The sequence below is a fragment of the Camelus dromedarius genome, chromosome 5 (assembly GCF_036321535.1).
Source record: "Camelus dromedarius isolate mCamDro1 chromosome 5, mCamDro1.pat, whole genome shotgun sequence".
Lineage (NCBI taxonomy): Eukaryota > Metazoa > Chordata > Mammalia > Artiodactyla > Camelidae > Camelus > Camelus dromedarius.
The window spans coordinates 14,108,316-14,123,534 of record NC_087440.1 but is presented as its reverse complement, the minus strand read 5'-3'; the positions used below and the strand labels follow the sequence as shown (position 1 = coordinate 14,123,534).

Below are 15,219 nucleotides of genomic sequence, written 5' to 3'. Positions count from 1 at the left end.
TAGCCACCCACCCTGTCTGGAGCTCCGAGCTTCTCAAGAGTCCGCACAGCCTGGTACCAAGGCTGAGGTCCTCCTCGCCAGCAGAGCGGTTACGGGGTCGGAACGCAGGCTCTGGGCGAGGACGCCTGAAGGGGAAGGGGCTGTGGGGAAGCCGCGGGCTGCAGCCAAGCGGGCAGGGGTCCCACCTCCGCGCGGCCGCCGCGCGCCGCCCGGAACTACGCTTCCCAGCCTGCTCTGCTGCGGCCGCGCGCCCCAGCGCCGTGCCCGGCCGGGAGCCGCCTGTTGATCGCCGCGCTCGCCCCGGCCACGGCGCCGCCCTGCTCGCCGGCCCCGCTACCTGGGGGCAGACGGACTGACGGCCCGCACCGCCGGCTCCGGGATGGGCGCACAGACGGGTGAGCGCGCCTGGGGTGGGTGTGGGCCCCCCCCCCGCCCCGGGCGAGATAAGGTCCGCAGTCCCCGGCCCGCAGCGCGGGGCGGCCGCGCCCTCCCTGCCCGCCGGAGGATGCTCGGCGGCGTCGGCGTTCGGCCGGGCGGGCGCGCGGGACCGGGGCCGTCTCTGGCCTCTCCCGCCTGGCGGGCGGCGGGGAGGAGAGCGCGGGGCAGGGCGGCGCGGGCGGGAGGCGCCCGCCGGGAGCGGGTCCCACGCCCTGCACTGCGGCTCCTCCGCCTCTGCAGCCCCCGAGCCGCCGCAGTGAGGGCGCGGTCTCCTGTCCTCCCCGAGCTGCGGGGCTGGGTTTTTCCACGCTGGGCTTTGTTCCCCACTTTCTCCTCTCCTGTGAACATTTGACAAGCTCCTGGAGCCTAATGCCTATCATTGCAGCCTTAGAGCAGGCGACAGGGAAGGGTGGACTCCCGCTGGAGCTGTCACCCGCGGGGCGTTTCAGCCTCCGAGAAGGCAGCGTTCCAAGAGCGGCCTGAAGCAGGTCCTGAGACTTTTCTTTTTTTTTTTCCTGGTTAAAATAATGATAGCATTTGCTCCCTTGAGCCCTCCTAAATTTTTTCTGTTGACTTACAGAAATGAAGATTGATTTTTTAAATAATAATAACAACAATAATAACAATAATAATAATAATGATAAGGGCTTCTAATGGGAATTTTGACTTAAGGTGTTCAGAGATGGGAAGGTGATGCAGGCAAAATGCAAATTAGCAGTGAAGGAGGCCGTGAATGCTACAGGCTTCCTTTTGCCTACTAAACATCTGAATCACCAGGTCCTTGATTGGGAAGGGAATGAAAAGAACATCGGAGCAGGTATTTATAAAACCCCTTTCCAGTCCGAGCTCTTCCCTTAAGGAGCTGAGGGATCCCAAGGGACAAGTCCCTTCGCGTCTCTTGGCCTCTTTCTCCATGTAAAATGGGGACATTCTGGCTAAATGATTTCTAAACCTCTGTTCTTCCAAGATTCTCATATCATGGAGCTGAAACGACGAGGGTGCTTCTGTTCAACAGCATTGGAAAAAGCCTGCTTGTGACAGAACAAGTGGCTTTACCCTAGTGAGGAGGAAAGATTTGTCAGGGCTTAGACTATCTGATTTAAAAAAACAAACAAACAAACAGATTTCCTCTATCTACGCTCTGCAGTCTAACCCAGTAAATATCATTACAACTTTTTTAATTTTTGTAAATTACTCTAAATTGGTACGCAACATTCTGTGGGTTTTTTGTTTGTTTTTAATTTGCAGAAGGTGAAATGATGGGATTAGCAGGTAAATGGAGAAGCAGATGGCTCCCTAGGGCTGGGCAAGAGCTGTCAGATATGGTCAGCAAGGAGGTAGTGAGGAAACTGCAGCAAGAAGTAACCAGAGAGTACACCCACTGAGGAGAGAGAGGATGGGTACTGATGGGTCATTGTTTGAATTGCAAATACACAATAGAAGGCACAAGAGAACCAGAAAACCAGTGCTGTGTAACCCGAACACAGGGTTCTTCTTCTTCTTCTTCTTCTTCTTCTTCTTCTTCTTCTTCATCATCATCATCATCATCATCATCATCATCATCATCATCATCATCATAGCAATAATAGCAATAATAATAATAGCAATAATAATAACAGGGCAAGGATTCATCCATGGGCACAAACCTTTGAGCAAAAGGTTGTTGGGGAACAGGATTTTCATGCTATTTCAAAGTATCTCACCACAGATTACCTAGGGGAAATGTGTCCTTACAGTGGGGAGATGAGGAAGTCATCACTCTTAGCCTAATAATCAAGCTTACCAGCGCCTATCCTGAGTCTTCTGTTGGGATGCAATAAGAAGGTCATAACTTCCCCCCTGGTGTGGTGTTCCTGTCAGAAAGACAATGGGGCTGGGATATTGTAGATTAAAATATTTAACTGATATAACAACCAGTTGGAGTATGAGAACTTTGGATCCTAGATCAGGAAAAAAAAAATAGCTATAAAAGATGAGTTGGAGACAACTGGGGAAATTTGAATATGGGCTGCATGCTAGTTAATGTTATGGAATTACTTTAATTTTCTCAGGTGCAGTGTTGGTAGTGTGGTCGTGTAGGACGCTTTTCTTTTGCGATGTGAGTATTAGAGACAAAGCATCATGACGTCTGCAACTTCCAGCTGATTTGGGGGAAAAAACGTACAAGGGTGGGGGAGCAAGCTCAGAAATGTAGCAAAATGATGACAGTTGGTGAATCAAAGAGAATGGAATACGGATGTTTCTTGTACTATTCTTTTACCTTTTCTATATATTTGAACTTTTTGAATTAAAAATTGAGGTGATTAATAAAATAGATAGGTAATCAGAGAAAGGATTGGAAAGGACTGTGTGGTTAGTGACAGGCAGCTGCAATGAATCTGTGAAGAACTCGCAGTGAACCTGTGGCTTCAAGTCCCAAGATTTAAATCCTGTTGGAGGTGTGAGTGGGGTCAAGGGGAGTTCCCTTTTTTGGTTTGTCTTGGCTACTGTCAATCATTTATTCTTAAAACGCCTCATCCCCTAACTCCAACCTCAAAGCATTAATAATCCCCAAACCTTAGAAATGCTAACTCTACAACTATCCTGAAAGGGTTGTCCCTTTCCTCTCTGAGTTCAAGCTCTGCACCAGTGCAGAAGGAAATTCCAAATGGGGGTTCTTTTTATTTTGAGTTAGGAGAGTGTTGGGGGAGAGAACAGATCCATCTTTTTGACAGAAGTTGTAGGATTTCCTCTCATTTATTTGTTAATCACATACAACCAGGTGTTTTCCTAATAAGACATGAAGGGACTCAAAGAAGCTCATAGAAGGCATGTGCAGAAGAGACTTCTTGTTGCCAGACCAAGAAAACCAATTCTTAAGATATAACACAATTTTATACAGAACTTTTTACTGCTATGATGGTCTTCCTATACCTGAAATATATATACATATATAAATATGTGTATTTATGTATCTGCTTTCATGTTTTGCCCCCCTGTTTTGGCATCAAGGCTTCCCCATCTCTTTCATGTGTGTCGCCAGTATTTCTGGGTTTCCCTTGTGACAGCTGAGTAAAGTGGGAATGAGAAGGTCAGCTCTAGGACTGTGGGTAAAAGGAGCTCATGAAACAGCCGTGCCACGCCTGGGCAGGAGAAGTAAGGAGCAAATCTGGGGCACCAGCCCTGTGAAAGGTCCAGGAGGCCTCTTGTCAGAGCAGTGGGCGGGGTCTAGAGTCCAGGGAGCTGGGCTGCTGTTCAGCCTGTATGTGCCGGGTCAGCCACCCCTGTTGTTTATAGCTGACACCCATTCTGATAGGGCAGTGCCCATTTCACACCAGTTAAACATTTTACGTATCTTGATAAGCAGTCATGAGTCAAGGTGCACATAGCACCTATAAGCCATAACAAAGCTTTAATCAAAACCTAAGTGGAAAGTTCTTTAGTTTTCTTTTTTTCTTTTTAATTTGGAAATCTAATACATTCCAATATTTTACGTACACTGTAGGAAAATTCTAGAATATGAAAAAGTCAGAAAGTGTAAAAAGACTTAGTCATGGGAAAAAAAAAAACCTAAGTGGGATACAGATGCCAGAGAAGGAGAGAAGATAGGTAGGCAAAGATTCATAAGCAGGCAGAAGCCTGGAGGGCAGGTGCGTCACAAGACCAAAAGAGGAGACCCCGTAGTGCAGTGGGGAAGTGAGAAGCCCACAGCTTCTCGAAGGCAAGATGATGGGACATGGCGAGTGCAAATAGGCTGTTGAAAGCCAGAAAGACCCAGACACCCAAGTGGAAGGCAAGGAGGTAGATAGAAGTCAAGAGACAGGAAGTCTTCAGAAAACAGAATAGGGCCAGACAAAGGGGTAGGGCAGCAACAAGAGGTAGGATCTGCCAGGAGAATTAGAAACCAGGTGGCTATCTAGGCAGGCAGTGAGACTTCCATGGTACAGCACTTTGGCCCCAGCAAGGAAGCTTCTTGGCAGCTGCTGCCCTGGTGGAAACCTATCTCCTACTTTGGCCCGCCTACACATGGAGGCATGCTACACCAGCACTGCTGACCCAGGGCTCCAATGGGGTGCACCTCTCCACGTTCAGCAGGTCCTGACAAGGATAACAGAGGGTGCAAACAGCCCAGACAGAAGAGTATGCCCAGACCAAGGACAAAAGAGAAATGGCTTTGACTGAGGGCTTGCACGTGTCAGCTACTGTGCCTGGTATACACGTCATCACGTTAGGCATCACCTCCACCTTCTGAGTTAAGTACTCTTCTTTGCCTGTTGTACAGAGGAAGGGACAGAGGCTTGGATAGGCTGTCACTCGCACATGGATCTGTAAGCGTCAGGTCAGGGCTGGTTGACTCCAAGGCCCATGCTTCTAGTCTTCTGTGCTCTTCTGAACCTGGAATGGGAGGTTACTGTGAGCACATTGTTTTAAAAGGAGACTGTTTTTAAGCACAGTTGGAGTTCTGGCAGTTTGTACGTTATTAGATCGGGAAGTCAAGAATAAAGAGTCTCAGATACAAACTCTTCATTCTGGTAAGATCCGTTCCTCATTCCTCGTTCACTTTGCCCCTTCCAATTGCCTTCTCATATTTTTTGCCTGAAATTCCTCCTTATCACACCCCATTCTCTGTCCTTCATCTCCTGCATGTATTTCCCAGAATATGGCAGGAGCCATTTGGTCATTTTAAAAAAGAAACAGACCGGAATGGGCCATCTTCAAATAGCTAGATCCCAAAACACAGGCTGTGTGTTTTGTACACATCTTTGTATGTGTCTGCAGCTAGAAAGGAATTAAATATGTAGGATCGATTCATGTTTTGTTGGAGGATGTATTTATAAGCTTATTTTGTTCTAATTTACTAGTTGTAGAAAATGTAGATTTGGCTCTTGTGCAAACTGGTTCACTGATTGTTTACAAATTATTATAAAATATTGACAAGATGTAATAAAGAATAATAACTTCCCAATGACTGACTACCCTACTTGGGATTAAATCATCACCAGTGTCGTGGAAGCCCAAGGCCGCCTTCTCCAACTGAATCCCCCTCCGCTCCCACAGTGGTATCTGTCCTTTTCATGTGCAGCCCTCGGAAGCTTTCCCAGATATGTATGCACTCCAAAGCAATTTATGGCGTTGTTTTGCCCATTGAAAAACCTTTTCACTGGGTTTTATGAGTGTTTTTTGTTCACTCTTATGTAAAAATTGGTCTTTGGTTTGTAGCGGGTGCAATAAATAGGGCTGCCCGTTTTAGCTTTGGTTCTAAGTCTGTGCTTAGGCAGGGCCAAAGGCTGGGCACTTCGTGTTGTGTCTGAGTGTCCTCCTTCATGCCACAGTTGTACAAATAAGGTGGTGGAGAGGGAAGCAAAGACAGCCGCACGCCTTGTTTCCCTCAGGGCTCATATCTTTGGGTGACAGGAAGAGTTATTAGAGGGCCCAGGTCATCCTTCCTTCAGCTCAAGTCCTTGCTCCTGTTTTCCGTTTCCCTAACCGGCTGGTGTACATGCCCACCTGGACTCCTGGAAGCCCTGTTTGGCAGTTGCTTTATTCCAGTGCATACATTAATTTCTTGTTGCGTGTTGAGAGAGCTTGCCACCAGACAGACGCTGTGTCGGAGGTGAGGCTGCAGAAGTGCTTTGCAAACTTTCCACTGCGGCATCACTAACAGGAGGAGAGGGCAAATATGAACCCTTGAGGGCCTGGGTGGGGGCTAAAGCAGGCCAGCCATGAGCCAGAAACCTGTGATTTCACTTTAAAAGCTATATGAATCGTATATTCACATATGTCTGTATTTGTTATTAAAAAATAAAACCAGCTTTCCCCCAGACCTTCAGGTTAAAGTTGTGCTCCAGGGGGATGCACTATTTTTGTTTCCTCCTCTGGCTTTGAGACCCCCTGAGGTATTGACACAACATTCGCAGTTTGTTTTAACAGGCACTGTTGTGTAGTATTATTGTAACTTCTGAATGTCTCTCTCACTGCTAAACTGTAAGCTCGGTTAGGGCACAAGCTGTCATCTGTTTTGTTCACTGCTCTTGTCCCAGCAGTGTCTGGAACAGGCGGGCTTTCAATAGATGCTTGTTAAATGAATATACAAACCTGAGCTTGAGAAGCCCAGGAACATGAATGACACCATCATCCCTGTCCCTGGGCATCTGCTGTGTAGCTGGAGAGAGAACCATTTATGGAGCATACATGAAAAATAATGAGAGAGAGGGATGGACACCTGAATGGTGACATAGGCAACGTGAATTTAGGAAGCAGAGCAACTTCTGTTGGCTTCGGTGGCCTTACAAAGTTCCAAGACAAAGAGTGGAGGCTGTGGCTATGTGGAATGAGCGCTGTGGGTCCCTTCACCTCTCTGAGCTCATTTCCTTCCTTTGACGTTTGTTGCACAGTATTTGTTGGATGCCTACTCTGGATCAAGACCTGTGCCGGGAGCCAGGATTATAACACTGGCTAAAACTGATACAGTCCCCACCCTCACAGAAACTAGCAAGGAAGGCAGAAATAAAACAGGCAATTGTAATAAAATCAGGGAGCGCTCTGATCAAGGGGTGTGCCACGGGGTACAGACCTGTCTAGGGGTCTGAACAAGGCCTCTCTGAGGAATTGAAGCTTCCGTTGAGCCTGGAAGATGAGTAGGCTAGCAGTAAGGCAGAGGAAGAGAGAATAAGAGTGCTCTGAGCAGAGGAGATGACATAAGGCATGATCCAGGAATTGGAAGTGGTCCAGGAGGCTGGAGCCAGGAGGAGATGGGGAGAGTGCAGTGCAGGATGAGGCTGATGAGAATGACAGAGACCAGACTGTGAACTTGAACCTTATCCTCAAGGCAAAGGGAAGCCCCTGGAGGATTTTAAGTAACTAGAGCAGAGTTCTTTAAAAAGATCACTTCGGCCATTTGTATAGAGAATAGATCTGAGTGGACTAAGGCTGGATGTGGTGGTGCAACAATGAGTGAAGAAGGTAGATTCTCAACATGTTTAGGTAAAGCCTGGATTTCGTGATTGATGGGTGGAGAGCAGACAAGAAAGAGAAGGTGTCAAGGATGGCTCCCTGGTTTCTTGGCCAAATTCCTGAAATTGGGAATTCCAGAGGAGGAGAAGCTATTTGGAAGGAAAGATGATGTGTGAGTTCTTCTGACATTTGAGGTTCCTGATTCAGCGAAGCAGAGATGTTGATTTGGCAGTGGAAATATGTGGATCTAGCCCCCAAGGAACAAAGTCTGGAACAAAGGTAGGGATTTGGGGTTCTTCGGGATATGGATTATAATTAAAACTTTGGAGGAGACGCGTTTCCCCAGGGAGGATGCGTAGTGTAAGAAAAGAAATGCTAAGACAGGATCTTGTAACACACCAGTATTTAAGGTAGAGAAAGAAGAATTGCCAAAAGAGACCAAAAAGGGGTGATCAGAGAAGTGGGAGAAAAACCATCTATGCTGCTGGACTGGATGATCTTTAAGGCCTCACTCAGCCCTGACCTTCTGTGGTCCTGCAGAGCTGGGATCTGAGCCAGGCCTCAGAAGCAGAGCTCATGGATAGGCCACAAGAACACAGAAGGGCATTCCAAGTAGTCTTACTGTATCAGCCAAGGTCCCAACAAGAAACAGAGGACACACTCAAACTGAATAATTTGAGGGAATTTTCATCAAGAGGCTATTTACAAAGTTGTAAATGGTTTGAGGAATCCAACTAGGCAGAAATCTGGCACTAGCCACACAGAGACCCTTCACTACCCCCAGGCCTGAAGTCAGTGAGGCGGAGGCAAGAGGATGGAGAGGGCTTCCTGGCAGGCGATGTAGCCTCCCTCTCCCCCTGCCCTCCAGTTTCCTGCTAGTGCCTCCTGTTGGCCAAACAAGCCAGAGAGCAAGGAAGCCCATGGATGCAGTGTAAATACATCATCTTCCTGGGACACAGAGCAGGGTGGGGAGTGAATGGGGAGGGGAGGAGCAAACGAGCTATCCAGAACAATTACCTTGGGAAGTAGAAGTTTATAACTAAGACAGCACATTAGTTTCCTACTGCTGCTGTCACAGATTCAGGGGCTTAAAATGACACAGATTTATTATTGTACAGTTTTGGAGATCAGAAGTCCAAAGCAGGTTCCACTGGGCTAAAATCATAGTGTCAGTAGGGTTGCATTCTTTTTGGGAGGGTCTAAAGGAAAGATCCTTTCCAGGCCTTTTCCAGCTCCTAGAGGCCGCTCCCTGCATCTTCAAAGCCAGCAACTGCATCACCCTGTCCCTCTGCTTCCGTCTTCTGCCTTCCTCTTCCATCTTTTAAGAATCCTTGTGATTCCATTGGACCCACCCAGATAATCCAAGATAGTCTCCCTAATTTAAGATCCTTGCTTTAATCAGTCCTGGTCCCTTTTGCCATTTAAAATAACATATTCCCAGGTTCTGGGAATTCGCATGTGGACCTCTTTAGGGGGCAATTATTCTGCCGACCACAGAGAGCCAATGAACCCTTTTGACGAGACTGGAGAAAAGTAATGAAGCCAGAAAAGTGCAGATCAAAGCCAAATCATGGGAGTCTGGGATGCTAGACTGTCTGAATTTCATTCTGTAGACAAGAGGGAGCCATTGTAAGTCCTTACCCAGCGAAGTGGCTTGTTAGCAGTGTTAAGAAAGATGATCTGATAGTGGTACTCTGGGTGGCTTAGAGCAAAGAATGGAATCCTTTCAAGATGCAGTGAGAGTACTCCATGTCCAAAGGAACAAAGGTCTAAAACAAGAGTGACAGGAAGGGCTGGTGTGAAAAGTGCCGTGTGGTAAGAATCCCCTGGAGGTGCTAACCGACCAGACGTAGGGAGAAGGGGAAGAACCTCAGGTGGTCTGAGTTTTGGAAGTGACTGACTGGTAGAAGGAGAGTATGATCTAGAAAACCAAGAGAGTAAGTCTGTTTCAGGGGAAGATAAGGAGTTGAGGTGCAGTTGTAGAATCCTGGAATAGAAATACAGATAGAATCTTACCAACTCGAAGATACCATTGATTGTGACAGATACCAATATTTTACATATTGCTGAGAAAAAAAAATGCTGCCAATTAAAATGTAATTTTTTACTTTATTAAAGAGCTGTTTTAGACTTACATAGATTTTTGAAATCTTTTAATCAACATACAATAAGTCACATATATTTAAAGTGATATAGTTTGATAGGTTTTGACATATGCCTATGAAGCAATCACCACAATCAAGGTTATGAACATACACAACCCCCCCCCCAAAGTTTCCTCAGGCCCCTACATAATCCTCGCTCGTCCCCTCCCTGCCTCTCTCCCATCCCTAAGCAACTCCTGATTTGCTTTCTGTCATTTAGACCAATTTACATTTTCTAGAATTTAGGCAAATGGAATCATGCCACGTACATTCTTTTTGGTGTAGCTTCTTTCATTCAGTATAATTGTTTTGAGGTTCATCTACGTTGCTGTGTGTATCAGGAGTTCATTCCTTTTTATTTCTGACTAGATTCCATTATGTGGATGTATCACAATTTGTTTATCCACTCACACCCTAAGGATCATTTGGGTTGTTTACAGTTTTGGCTATTACAAATAAAGCTGCTATGAATACACATAGATTTTTTGAAATCATATATTACCTCTGTGCATACATTTGAAAAAAGAGGGGGAATGGAAGTGAAATGAATTGGTTAATATTGTTAAAGCTTCTTCATGTTTGGATTCCAACTTTTTGAATCTCTTTTTGACTCACATTCATCGGTGCTTTGTTTTTTTCCACACAGTATCTCTTCTGTGCCATCAAGAGTGGTAATTTTTAAAAATCTGAACTAAAACCTTTCATGTTGGCTCTTAAACCCACTCCGTATATTATGTGGACCTGACCTAACCTGGACCTTCCTTTGGGAGGGATGCTACACATCACCTGAATCACTACCTCTCCTACTCCCTCCCCACTGGTTTTTTAAAGAGTGTTCCAGTATTTTTTTAAAAATCCCTGGGATATTTTCCAAATCCCTGACTCCCATTTCGCTTGTTTCGAAGCTGGTGATTTTGATATTTACACATATGTAGGCAATGACAAGTGTATCTTGACTGCTGCTGGGTAAACAATCATTGTAAGACCGTCAGTTGTAGGACACACCTCAAATTTCAGAGCGTTAAGTGTGGGAAACTGTGCATCTTAGGATCCATTGGACAGGGTAGTTCAACCAGGTCATTTGATGGCTAACAGCCTGGCAGATTGAGATCCTTGTCCAAAGTCACACAATAAATCTGTGGTAGCTGGGACCAGAACAAAGTGTGTATGACCCAGTTGGTTTCTCTGACTTTAGTGGAATGGGGCTTTTTGTTTGTTGGTTTTGTTTTTGTTTTTGTTTTTACTGGAATATTGCAATTGGAGCTTAAAAGAAGGTGGGCTGATGGGAGGGAAAGAGAGTTACATTGTATGAGGAAAAAACACAAAAATAGAAAACCACAAGCTTGAACATAGTGAGCAGTTGAAATAAGGAGAAAGGAACAACCTTCTAATAGCTCTTAAGTGGCCCGCCTACAACTATTCTCTTTCCATGACAACCCACCTTTCATTCTTACTGTTTGAATTGCCTTATTAGAAACTGGGCTTCTCAGATCATTCCTCCACTTTAAAAATTTGTAGTGGCTCCCATCTCCAACGGAATAAAGCACATAGGGAAAGGCCTTCCCAGATGTCCCTTCCTGTCTTTAGTTCTTTTCTCCCCGCTCCTCCCCCCACCCCAACATTGTCCTCTCTAGTCACACCAGCCATTCAGCATCACCTCCTATACTTTATCTTTGTGCCTTTGTTTATGCTGTTCTCTTTTCCTGGAAGGACCCTCCCCTGCCCACATCCACCTTATGACCTCTTCCTTCACAGTTCAAACACAGCCTCTTTCACAGTTGCCCCTCAAACTCCCCTTATCCAATGATTATTTCCTCATGTGTTTTAAACCTGTGTTAGACCATAGCACTCATCAGGTGGTGGTATCCCTTTTTGTGTGTCTCACTAAGCTGTGATCTCCGTGGGGGAGGGGCCATATCTTGCTGATCTGTATATTCCTGTTTTCTAGAACCATGCCTGGCAAACAGTAGGTATATGGCAAGGATTAATTGCTTTGAAAGATCTGCTTGATGTTGATATGGCCAGAGGAGAAACACAATCGGTTAAGTAGGTTGGTATTTCCTGAATGCAGTATTATCTTTCTAGGGACGATCTGTAAAATGCTCTACAAGAAGAAAGGGGTTGGGTAAAAATTTCATTTAGTGTGGACGTTTAGAAATAAGGTAGTGTAAAAGGAGTAGGTTGAAAAAAAGAATGGACTCAGGGTATAAAGAATCAGAGAGGGTGGCTAAAGAAACAGAAAGGAAATGGGGCTAGAAAGAGAAGAGTAGAGACAGTAGCCAGGCTTTTAGACTCTGACTTAGTTTAATCACAGAGGAGTTTCTCGACAATGCTTTCTCACATGGACGTTCCAAACTCTCTTTCCTGAATGAACCCCATTCTGTATTCTTCACATCACTCTCCCTCTGAAAAGACACAAGTATGCTTCTTACAACTGCCGTACAATTAGTGCATTGTTCTTCATTATTTTCTGTGGAAAGCAGGGGGAGGCAGAGTAGTATGGTGGAAAGGCACTCACTACACAGGGACTCCGAGGGCCTGGCACATCCCAGCTCTGGGGCCTCGAGCTAGGCTCTCAGCCACTCTGACCCCAGAATCTTCATCTGTAAAAATGGGATACTGATACCTGTTCAGGCTTCCTTTCCAGGTCATTGTAAAGATCAAAATAAGTGAAATAATAAATATGGAAACACTTTGTAAGCGGTCAGGCTGCCCTGCAAATGAAGGTAATATTACTTACTTTGTTAGACTATCTGTCTAAAGGAAAGACTCCATGGGCAGGTAGCATAGCCCTGTCTCCTACTAATAGGCTCTGTTTACAGAAGGGAGATAACAGTGTTTCTTTCTTCCTAGTAGTATTCTGAAGTCTCCAGAAGCTGGCACATTTAAATGTTCATGGCCCGTGAGAAAGGCGTGTAAGAGACCATGGCGCTCCCTTTTCAAAAAGAGCTGGAGAAATACAAGAACATTGATGAAGATGAGCTTCTTGGCAAACTCTCAGAAGAAGAACTAAAACAGTTGGAAAATGTCCTTGACGACCTAGATCCTGAGGTTAGTGACGCAGTTAGTGGTAGGATGGGGTAAACGGTGTGGCGCCATCCGTAAACAGTAGTGTGGATCCCTCGGCTCCACATGCAAGTTCTGTGCTCTTCCCTGATTGGCTCTGGGTCACTTACTTTTATAAACCCATGGAGAGCCTCGGCAGTCACATCTATAGTATGACATGGCAATTATACTTCTTAAAAGCCAGTTTAATGTAAATGGGGGAAATATTTTCCATTGGCTGAAGAAGGACTAATCTGACTTAGGGAATACGAAAGGAAAGAGGGAAAGGACATACACTCTGCTGGACCCAAAAGCCCTTGAGATAAATTGTATGATCCTCATTTCATAAATGAGGGGACAGACCAGGGACAGTAATTTACGTTAAGATCCCACACTGGCAAATGTCAGAGATAGTATTTAAACCAAGTCTTTAACTCTGAAAGCAGATCTTTTTTAGAGCTTGCTTCTTTAACGTGTATAAATGACTTGAAATCTTTGGTGCTCTCACAACAGTGGCTAGATTAGAATAACTAACTGTCATACCAAGTAAATTTAAATGGAGCTTCTCATATTTTTTGAGCTCCTGAAAAGGTAAATAGCTTGTCAAAGTGTTTGTATAGCAAGCACTTTTCTTCAGCCCTGCTAGTATTATCTCACACTTAGAATCAGAGTTACCTAAAATGGTGATTTTACTATAAATAAAAATATCACTAAAATATTTGTATGGTATTCTATTATGCCAGATAATTTAGATATTGTATTTACTTTAAAAAATGCAAGTGTCTTGTTTTTATTTTTTAAACTTAAGAAAGGAACCTCTAAGTTTAATCAAGCAGGTATCAACATCTACCCTAAAATTCACTTCCCAGCTTGGATGTTTCCTAGGAGAGAGGTTAGAAATAAAAGTATGTGGTGTACATGCCTGCCTGAGAGCACGCTGGGTGCAGACTTGGTCAAACCTAAGTGGGATCTATGAGGAAAGAGGCTGTGCAAGGTGGCTGGCCTTATGCTGCCACATTCTAGAAGGCATGTGCAGGAGACTGAGGCTGCTCCAGCCATCTGTGTTCTGCCTGAGCTCATTGGGAGCCCCCTCTTAACACAGGATGTTAGAGCCAGTAGGACCTCAAAGATATGCCAAAACCCAGCCCTCAGCTCACCGCACATCTCTGCACAGGTGTCCTCTCCATGCTTCCCCATGCCCAGCAGGGGTAGGGGAGGTAGCAAAGTATCAGGCAGGCAGACACCTTCCTTCCTGCTCACACCGCTGTCTTGTCAGAGCGCACTGCTGCCAGCTGGATTTCGACAGAGAGACCAGACACAGAAAGCAGCCACCGGCCCGTTTGACCGTGAGCACCTCCTCATGTACCTGGAGAAGGAGGCTCTGGAACAGAAAGACAGGGAGGACTTTGTGCCCTTCACCGGGGAAAAGAAAGGTAAGGACCCCAGGCAGCGCATCTGGGGACGTGGGTTCTCCTAATGTGTCATCGTGGAGGGTCAAGCAAGGGAACTTGCCTGAAGGTGGGAAATAAGCCCACGAACTGGGTTCAGTATTAGAATCATGGCAGTGGATACATGTTGGTAGACACTTGTCCAGACGCATAGACTGTACACCCCCATGAGTGAGCCCTCGTGTGAACTACAGGTTTGGGTGATAGCGGTGTCAGCGTAGGTTCATCCTTCGTAGCAAATGTCCCACTGTGCGGTGGGCTGTCGGTAGAGGAGAGGTTGTGAGTGTAGGGATGGGGGGTGCCTGGGAAATCTCTGTACTTTCCTCTGCTAACCTAAAATGAAACTTATTAATTAAAATAAAATAAAATAATTAAAATATAATAATTAAAACTTATTAAAAATAAAACTTATTAATTAAAAAATAAAAACTTATTAATTAAAAAAAGGGCCATGGCAGGATATGTAGGCTACAGATATAAAGAACAAACTAGTGGTTACCACTGGGGAGAGGGAAGGGAGGAGGGGCAAGATAGGGGTAGGAGATCAAGAGGTACAAATACTATGTATATAAAATAAATAAGCTACAAGGATATAGTGTACAGCACAGGGAAATTTGACATTATTTTGTAATAACTTTAAATGATATATAATCTATAAAAATATTGGATCACTATATTGTACACTGAAACTAACATGATATTGCAAATCAATTATACTTCAATAAAATAAGACAACACAGAATATTGTGCAGAGAAATTAAAGATCTGAAGAGCAACAATAAAAAAAGCTACCAGTCTGAAGGAAAGAAAATTGTCATCAGAAAGGTTATGGATCTGGCTTCTAAAACCCATGCGGGGAACGATAGTTTACTAAAAATAATCTGCTTGAGGAAGGGGGGATAAAGGGAATATGTAGGCTAATGAAATGAATACTTGGTGTGATGGTACTCAAATCAGTTTTGTAAAAAAAAAAAAAAAGAAAGAAAAGTCCCAAAGAAGCAATTTTGGAAGCGTGCTGTAGTGTAGGGCCTGGAAGAGGGCCTTGGCGTGTTCCTCCCAGCCGGGGCTTTTCCGGCTGCAGAAATCTACTCCATGTCTGGGCGTTGTCTCTGTTCCCTTAGATGCTACCATCAGAGGCCAGTGCAGTCAGTCATCCATTCACCCAGCATGTCCCAGGCACCTCCTGGTTATGAAGCCGTGTGCTACATGCT

At 45.1% G+C, this 15,219-nt stretch overlaps 1 protein-coding gene across 4 annotated transcripts in view; it reads left to right on the top strand.

Moving 5' to 3' along the window:
* Nucleotides 1-264: 264 nt before the first annotated feature.
* Nucleotides 265-15,219, top strand: part of LOC105086625 (tropomodulin-2) — a 47,011-nt gene continuing 32,056 nt past the window's right edge. The window contains exons 1-3 of one of the 4 annotated variants that reach the window (XM_031453055.2): nucleotides 265-395; nucleotides 12,372-12,566; nucleotides 13,837-13,993. In XM_031453055.2, the coding sequence (XP_031308915.1) occupies nucleotides 12,441-12,566; nucleotides 13,837-13,993 (283 nt within the window). In that variant the 5' untranslated portion in view covers nucleotides 265-395; nucleotides 12,372-12,440. Of the gene's footprint in view, nucleotides 396-7,629; nucleotides 7,651-11,544; nucleotides 11,566-12,368; nucleotides 12,567-13,836; nucleotides 13,994-15,219 lie in introns of those variants that run through there. The other 3 variants (XM_031453056.2, XM_064485597.1, XM_010977174.3) reach the window with 3 other exon arrangements.